We start from the raw sequence: 9,431 nt of genomic DNA, 5'->3' as shown, positions 1-9,431 counted from the left end.
GATTTCCAGAAACGTTTGTAAAAATGTCTGTCATTTTGGTCCAAATCTGACATCCAGACCATGTGACATCTTAAGAAATCGGCTATTAAATCCTAGAAGTGTGAGCGGTACTGGCAAACTGCTTTTTTTCTCTTTGATAAAACTGAATTACAATCTAGTGTTACGTCACTGAATAAACCCAATGAAGGCAGCAAGATGCTAGCTTGAGCAATCTCAGACATGATAAAAGAGTTAAAAATAATAAAATCATTTTATTATTTATGCTTTTTTAGAAAAGAAGAAGTTGAAAGAGATGGCAAAAAGACACAAAAACCCCCAAACGAACAAACAAAAAAAGCCCTATCCCAATATGCCATACCAATCAATTTAGAAGAGGGAGGACAAAACACCAGCCCCAGTCTCAGAAAAAAACCAGTGTTTCTTCTAAGAAATGCTGACTGGCTGTAGCCTGGACAGGTAGGTGAGCAATTCATGCACTCACCAAAGGGTTGGCAAGAGTCCTGCTATGGCAGCAACCTCCTCCCCTAGCCCTGCTCTGCATAGCTGAGCTCTCTACCTATCCCAGTCCTAACCTGCTGGAAAGGAGGAGCTTTGCCCTGTCCACTCCTTATTTATAACTTGTCAAGAGCCAGGAGGGAGGGGTGAGTTCTCCGTGGTGCATCCTGCTGCTGCCTGCCTGCTGCCAGCCTTGCAATCACTACAAATGCCTCCCTTGTGGGGTGGTGGCTGCCTTCGTACTCTTGGGTTCTTCTGCCTGTTCACAGTGGTGGAAACAAGAATCAGAACCTATTACCTCGGGATTGTGGAAGAGAACTGGGACTATGCACCATCTGGGAAGAATCTGATCACGGGACAGAACCTCTTAGAGGACAAGTAAGTCGTTTGGGGGCTCTCATATTTTGGACAGGTAGTGACAGTTCTAAGTAGACTAACATGGTTAATGTCACTGTGAATGTCTTAAGATGTGCTTTTTCTATTTTTTTTTTTTTACATTTTGTGTTCTATTGGTGATGTTCTCATAGGTAGGATTTCGTCTTCAAAGCAAGAGTTCTCTTCCATCATGGCTGATTAAGCCAAGTGGTAGTTTTTGTGTACTTGATGGTGACATTAAGAAACTGATATTTATCAGAGAGTCGTCACATGGTGGGTTACAAGATCACAGAATGACTGAGGTTGGCAGGGACCTCCAGCTCCATCTGGTCCAACCCCTGCTCCACTGGGGACACCCAGAGTAGGGTGCCCAGCATCATGTCCAGGTGGCTTTGAAAGACCTCCAAGAAGGAGAACCCACAGCCTCTCTGGACAACACAAGAGAGGATTTTAGAACAGGTTCAAAAGGGGTTACAAATCCCCTGTGTACATTTCATGGAGAGGAAAGCATTTCTGGTACATGTTGTCCAAAGTGAAATTGCAACTTCACCATAGTTAAGCACACGTCTTGGCAATAAGACATAGAGGAGAGTTTGGTGGGCAAACAGTTTTGAGTTTGCTCTTAGTGAGATGAAAAATGTGGAGGTTTGGTATGACAGTGTAAATTTCAAGTGTGTATAATACGTGCAACGTGATACAAGAATATTATCTGAACAGTCCTGCAATGTGTGCGGGTGTGGAGATCTCCATTTAGGATATCTATTTAAGTAGGTACTTATACATACACTGAAGTCGTGGCAACAACCTGTGCTGAAAGTGAAGTGCATAGGTAACACTGTGATGAACTGCGCCTTGGACAGAGGAAAGCAGGCATCATTTGCCATGCCACATTGTTGGGGTTGGTTGCATATACTTCCCATGCCAGGATAACTGGCCTGAGCATGAACTGGAGATGGCACAGACCATCGGTGTCTTTCTACCACGTGGCCCTCAAGCATACCTGGGAATATTTTCAGGTTTAATCAGTATCTTTGGCAACAAAATTTGGGATCTTTCCTCTGAGTTTAAGCTTAGGGATGAGATGGGAGCTATGAGTAAGTGAGGAGGTTGCAGTGTCTATACCAGGTCTGTAGGCGCATTGAAAGCGCTCTATTTTGTCCCATGAGTTAGATGTGGATGTCCTTTCTGACAGTCCCAAGCAAAGCAGGACTTTTCTCTAGTGGCTGGCAAATTCAGAATCACTAGTATCTAGATTTTAGAAAGTAAATGCTTTTTCCACTGTAAGGAGGCAAGAAGGAGTTTTATTTTTCAGCAAAACCTTATGCTTATGCTATTAACAACTGGAGGTCCCAGTTAGCATCCAAGTCAATATGTGTTACCCTTTTAGATTGAATTCAAGGTGATACTTTTTTCCCAGCCTATTAAAATGTTTTTTTTTGCTGGAAAAGTTGTTCTTCAGTTGTGTTAAACACTGGAATTTCTCCTGTCCTACCCTTTTTGTCACAGGAAAACTTTCTCCCCTCCCTAAGTTGGAAGATCTCCCACTGGAAAGGAAGTAGCTTTAAGTGAAGGGCAGCAATCTGTAGGTTCTCCATCTTGCTGCAGAAAGACTAGCCTGTAAAACATACTCTTAAGTCTGTCTGTGCTTTGAGATCCCTGGACACCAATTGGCATGTTTACTTTAAAGACGGAGACATTAATGTGATGCCTTTTTCATGGCACAACAGGGAGAAATGATAGCTTGCATCTTCAGTCAGTGTTGTAATGTAATAATTAGAGAATGCAAATTCCAAAGGGTTTACCTACAGAGGAAATGTAATCTGGATTTTAAGGTGGACTCTACATCCCAAGCTTGGGGGTTGTTTGTGGTGCAGTCCCTCCATGAAGCCTTATGCTGCAGGAAAGGATTCCTTTTAACTATTTTAATTTCTTTCCGAACTGTATTAAATTAGGCCAGAACAAGGCTGCTGTATTCTAGATCAATGGTCTGTTGGCATAGACACGTGAAAGAAGTGGACGAATAACAGCTTTTTTGACTGTTCATCTCTTTAGGGCAGCCTTTCATGTACATTTCAAGGTGCATACTAATGGCTTACCCTTCAGCCAACTGACTGGTTCCTATGGGTAGTAAGAAAAGTACAGCTGCATTAATGAAGTTTGAGGATCAGCTTCTGGGTTGGGGCAGGGGTGCATTTTGAGCCAGCCGTGTTCTGCATACAGCAGCACTCAGGCTCGCTGAGCCCAGCACTTCTCACCCCGTGATGCATCCTTGCAGCACCCATCTGATGGGGCACAATCCCAGTTTTATTGATAGGGCAGTGCAGATGAAGGCCTTGCAGACAAACTGATTATCTCTAAAAGTGCTGGTGCAGATACAAAAAGGGATGTTCCCTTTGATTCCAGCTAGCCAATGGAGATATAATCAAAACCACTTATTCTTTGCAACTTAAAATAAGTGCTGAGTTAGTAACCATGTAATGGAAAGTGTTACATTACCTGGATCAGATAGTGAGATTATAAAGATGATTTGCAGCGCTGCCATGCCAAAGGTGAGTTCTCCCTCAGCTCTTTGCAGCGATGAGGCTGCTTTACAGAAAGGAGGCTCTTGGGGCTGAGGCATGGGGCTAGAAAATAGGGGAGTGGGATCTAGCAAAGGGCTGTGCAGCTGGGTTCCTGCTGGTGCTGAGTGAGCCAGCAGCTGTGGAGCTGCATCAGCACCTCCCTGGGTGTGAGAGGAAAAGGCTGCCTCTCCTCAGAGCTGATTAACCCAAGCACAGCCCTGTGTTAACGTCACTTTTCTGCTTGGATGTTAATTTTCATGATGATCTGTGTTGCTGTAGTACTCAAGGGCCAGCCTGCTGCTTGCATAGCTCGTGTATCTTGCTGTGCAACAGTGCTTCTTGTGTAAAGAGAATAATGAGGCTGCTGCCTCTGCCACCTGCTTAGCCCACTTGAAGCCTTAAGCTGTTCCATCAGTTGTCATAATTTGGGCTGCTATGAATGAGACTAAAGCATTGCACTCTCAGTTCTTCCTTCTAACATCAAAGTGGCATTTGCTGAAGCACCCAGGACTTTGGAAACTACAGCTGGATCCAAATGACAGCCACTGGATTTGGGTGAGCTGAGGTGTTCAGCATCCTGTCCCACCTGATACAACTGATGAAAGAGCTGACATCGTTAAACCACAGAGGACAGAAGGTGCAGGATGCAAGATGCTGTCAGTTTTGCCTGACCTGCTGCAGATCCCTGTGAGATGTTGTGAGTTCAGATATGGATATCACTGCAGTGGGAGGGCAAGTTCAGACATTGCCTGCTCTAATAGCCATAAAGACCATGGCCTTTCAGCAGAAAAATGCACCTGGATGTTGTGGTTTGACTTGCATTAGTCTTTCCCTCCCTATTATGGCTCAGCCCACAGGATCAAAGTTTGGTTGATAACCTCTCTTAAATTAATTTGGTGCTGGTTTATACGATAGGCACTTAAATCTTGTTCTGCTGGTGGTAGAGGTCATTAAGTTGTGCCTGATGTAACCACTCATCCCTTCTTCTTAGGCCACCAAGCCCACATTTATCTGGGCTAAGTCTTGCACCCACCAGCACTAACGGGTATTTTATGTTACCACAACGTCAAACACAGTTTGTGCAACTTGCCTGTGAGGAGATCCCACCCAGAGGATGACAGTAAAACTGCCGTCACAGGTGCTAAACTCATGGCTGAGTCATTATGTGGCCAAATGACCCAATTGCATCAGCAGAAAAGATCTCTGTGGGAAGAGTCAACATCTAAAGGACATTAAAGGTGAAGTCCAGGGGGAGTTTCATCACTGAGTTCAGTGGAAGAAAGAGATCATCCTAAGAGAGGAACCATTATAGCTGTACTTAACCAGAGACACTTCAGAGCTTCACTGAAGGTTTTGTGGGCGTTATTGACCTCTCCAGCTGCAACTGTGGGTCAGAAAAGACCTCAGATGTCCCTTGAGCACAATATATATCCCTGTTGTTTGAGGACACACGACTCACTCTGCTTTTTGATGCTGTGTGATCAGGGCACCATCAATAAATGGGAGTAGGTACCACTGAACCCCTTGACCAGCCATCTCCCTGGTACAGACCTTGTACCTGCCTTAGCACGGGAACTGTGGCCTGGCAGAGGGTTGTGCTGAACAGAAGGCACGATCCAGAGGTTAAAGTGACAGGGGCAGCCTGGAACCATGGGCGCTCTGCTTTCCTAGCCTACTCCATCCATATTGTGTCCAGTTCTGGTTTACTGTGTGCAATTCTGGGCTCCCCAGTACAAAAAAGACAGGGATTTCTCAGAAAGAGTCCAGCGGAAGGCCACAAAGATGGTGACGGGCCTGAAGCATCTCCCCTGTGAAGAAAGGATAAGTGAACTGGGTCTGTTTAGCCTTGAGAAAAGAAGACTGAGGGGGGACCTGATCCAGGTCTATAAATATCTGAGGTGTGGGGGCAAAGTGGCGAGGCCAGACTCTTTTCAGCAGTGTGTGGAGACAGGACAAGGGGAAATGGATAGAAACTGGAGCATAGGAAGTTCCACACGAATGTGCACAAGAGCTTCTTTACGGTGAGGGTGACGGAGCACTGGAACAGGCTGCCCAGGAGGGCTGTGGAGTTTCCTTCTCTGGAGATATTCAAGTCCCATCTGGATGCCTATCTGTGTGATCTGGTGTAGGGAACCTGCTTTGGCAGGGGGGTTGGACTCGATGATCTCTAGAGGTCCCTTCCAGCCCCTACAGTTCTGTGATTCTGTGATTCCCCTGAGATGGCATATTATCTGTATGTCTCACCTTGGATTCATTGAAGTTGAGTCTACACAACACTTGTTTAGAAGAGATGCAATACTCATCACTACAGAGGAATGGCTTACTATAATTATATTAATACTAATTTAAAGGAATAAGAGTTCATTGCCTATTAATGACTCCCTGTCCCACTCATGTGCACTGCCCTCTTTTCTTGGGGCTTAAGAATGGCTGGGAATGGTCAACTGGCAGAATGAATTTGGATGCAGAAACAAGAGAAGGACATGCAAAGTTTTCCTTATATGAACAAGTTTTTTACAAGCCTGCTCGCTTCTGTATGTAACTTAAGACAGGCCTAATTCCAGAGACAAGAATTTTCAAGGGAATTTAGGACGTTTGCATGGGTATGGCTCCAGGGGATGGAGGTTTACTCTCTGAAAGGAATGGGACCGGCTGGTCATCATGACAACTGAATTGGTGGAAACCAGTCAAGATTTAGACGAGTAGCTATCATGTCCACACAGAATCAGAGAGATGGAAGAGGTTCAGGCAGTGATATCGTGAAGCCATGAGGAAGATGAAATGATTTCTAGTGATCAGGAGAAACAGGGTGGTTTCCTGTTTGAAGCACAGGACAGATGAGAGATAGGGGACGTTTGACATGGGGTACCAAGTAGAATAGGCGTATTGTAATCACTTGAAGAAAAAAGCAAAGGCAGACTTTAGAAATTTGGATTTGCTTATCTGCTACAGCATTTGGAGAAGCTGCTGCCTCGGTTACGTGTTGGAAAGACAGTGAGTGGGAAAGAATGAAACAGGAGATACAGCTAAAGGGGATGTTTAACTAGGTGGCTGAAAATGGGACACGTTTCCCCAGGAAGCATACTCCATCAAGAGATGGGAATGAACTTTGAGAATGCTGCTGTCAAAGACACAAGATGAAATGCCATAGCAGTGAAAATCTCGCAGACTCTGAAAATGGGAAGGAACTGCGGTGTGCTAAAAACAACAGCAGAGACACTGTGAAACACTGAGATGAAAGAAAGAAGAGGGACGGGGTGATACTCTGTGTTCTACAGAGAGAGCAGCAGAAGACATGGGAACAAGCCTGTGCCAGCATCCTCTGACCCATCCTCTGGCTGCTCTATGGCACTGTGTGGAGGGATCAGCCCCACAAAATTGCTCACATGATGGTGACCAATTGGTCCAGACAAATAGGGATGAAAAGGGGAAGTCGCTCACACCTATGCATCTGTTCTGTTAGCTTCTTATGGCTGATAGAATTAGTTCCAGTGTAGTCAGTCTTTCTGAAAAGCACTTTAAGCACTACAGTGTTCAGCACAGCAACAAATGTAAAGAGACACAGAGCTACCATCTGCTTGAAAGGATGAGATGGGCTCTGCAGAAGTCCTCAGGGAGGAAATGGGGAAGCTCAGACTCTTAGAGTGGAACTCACAGCAGCCATTGTGCTCTGCTCTCACGTTGCTGAAGGTGACAAGAAGGACGTGTTGAAAATACATGTCTCTATAAGCAAAAGAAGCGGACTCTAGCCCTTCCTAGACAGTAGAAGGAGTGAGGCCGAAGTTTCTGCACTGAAAGAGACATCCAGGGCATCATCAGGGCATTTTGAGCAGTAAACTCTTCTGCCCTTTGGAAAACATTGGTCTGGAATGAAGGGAGCTATGTGTGCTATGTGCCTCCCTACACGGCAACAGCTATGGATGAGCCTGAGTCTGGAACCAACAGCTAAGGGATTACTGGGGTGTGGGAATTTGTCTCCTAGAGCTGATTTGATGTTTACTCTGGGAAAATGTTTAACTGAAACCCACTGTTAAACAGAGCCAGGAGGTTGCTTCATCTGCGCTGTGATCCCTTTCTGGCTCCGTGACTGCTTTATCCCATGATGTTCAGCACAGAAGAGCATCACCTGCTTTGTGACTGGCTGGTACCTGTTATATGGACAGTGGGCTTGGCAGCTCTGAAAAGATGGAGGATTTGAATGGACGTCCTTTCAGAAACCTGGCATTAAAAGGACTTTTGTTTCCTGTCTCCTAGATACCTTTAAGTGGCACAGACCTGACAAGTAGAAATACTAGCTGAGAAGTCCTGTAGCACAGCTTTAGGCACCAAGGAATTTTCTGGCGCCTGAACCCACAGGTTTTTACCAGGGTGATTTCCTTGGAACTTAAATCCCTAAATGGATTTTGGGATCTTCAGGAATGAGGCTCGTGTCAAACATGACCATGCCTGTTCAACAGCGTACAGTTTCTGTACGTTTTTCTGTAGAGCAGGCAGTGTATCCCAGGGGTCTGTAGTTATGCACGCAATGCTGCCTGGCTGGAGTGCCAGGGCCATAAGGGCAATTTATGATTCAAATTATGGCCTAGCCACAGGAATACATTGCCATGAGGTAAGAAAGCATGCGCGTTTATGTTGTACTACTACTACCACCACCACCTGCTATTCTGAGGTAGCAGCTCTTCCTCCAGGCAGTGGAAGGTATCTTCTCCTCAGTGAGTACAGGGTTACATACCCGGTCTTGCTGTGCACGCAGATAGTTACTGCAGAGCTGCTGATTTGCTAAAATTCTGGTCTTATTGGCAACTCATTCCTTAACTATACTTATATCTGGCATAACTTATTTAGTGATAGGTCAGACTGAGAAGATTCTGTCTCTTCCCCTCTGCCCTAAGCAGCTGCTTCTGACACGGCAGTGCTGTGGCTGTGCTTTCATTCATACCAAAATAGCTCTTGATGAGTCTATGTTAAAAACAAATGAAAAAGCACTCTTTTGGAGACCTTTACATGGGAATCACTTTGTGGATTTGTTTCAGATAGTGGCCACAGAGGTGTAATAACCACGATTGTGTGGCAAAGAGGTGTTCTCCAGACACTGTGTAAGATATCTAGACATGGAGAGTCTGTCTTGCACTTGTTAGATGCATTCTAGAGAGAAGTAAAGAATTAATGTCATAACAGATAGCCTAAAATTGTTTGCCAGTTTAGCAAGCAAAACCAATTTCTATTTGCATATTGACTGGGTGTGTGTCCTCCTTTAGCTGGAATATTATTTGTATGTCATGTGAACTTCTTGTTTCTGACTTCAAAAAAGAAAAAGAAACGTTTGAAAGCTTTCAGAAAAGAGGGTCAGAGAAGACTTGTGGCATAAAGAATGTCAGTGTATTTGTTTTGTCCAGAGGAAAGGTAGGAGGCAGTTTAATCGATTAATTAAAACTTGTGCAAGTGCCTGCATAGAAAAGAAATTCCTGATGGTGTGTGGTCTCTTTGATGTGAGAAAGGGAACGATGGGAACCAGTGGGAGTGTGGAGCTGGATGATTTTAGATTGCAAATGTATTGCAGGAATTAAAGGGAGTAAGAATTCAACAGCCAACCATGAGATGTGCTGCCCATCACTTGAAGTTGCTATAAAATGTAGGTTCTGGAACAGAGAAATTATTAATTTCATGCAAAAATGTGCTATTCTTCTGGGTTGTCAAACTAATCATTTACAATCACTCCTATTGGCTTTAGAGGAACCTTTAAAGAATTTGGTTTTCTCCTTCTGAATTGTCAAGCATTTAGTTGTGAGTTTTCACCCTCTCAAAAGAGGAAGAAGGAGCTAAAACTGCACAGAAAGGCCCAGGGCCTGGTTCTCAAGTAAGGAGTTGTAGCACCTGCACCAAAGACCAGATCTGTAGATGGCTGTTACTGAACAGAAAGGGGAATGGGCACCGATAGTGTTGTCCAGGTTGACTCCTCACACGTCAGTCTACCAACTGTGTGATATGCCTCAGGGAACC

At 44.7% G+C, this 9,431-nt stretch overlaps 1 protein-coding gene across 1 annotated transcript in view; it reads left to right on the top strand.

The window, feature by feature from the left end:
• The first annotated feature begins 703 nt into the window (after window positions 1-703).
• Window positions 704-9,431, top strand: part of HEPHL1 (hephaestin like 1) — a 28,315-nt gene continuing 19,587 nt past the window's right edge. Inside the window, exon 1 of the mRNA XM_072343932.1 lies at window positions 704-873. Within this exon, the coding sequence (XP_072200033.1) occupies window positions 704-873 (170 nt within the window). The remainder of the gene's footprint in view (window positions 874-9,431) is intronic.

The sequence above is a fragment of the Excalfactoria chinensis genome, chromosome 1, assembly GCF_039878825.1.
Source record: "Excalfactoria chinensis isolate bCotChi1 chromosome 1, bCotChi1.hap2, whole genome shotgun sequence".
Classification (NCBI taxonomy): domain Eukaryota; kingdom Metazoa; phylum Chordata; class Aves; order Galliformes; family Phasianidae; genus Excalfactoria; species Excalfactoria chinensis.
This window is presented reverse-complemented; position numbering and strand designations above follow the sequence as displayed.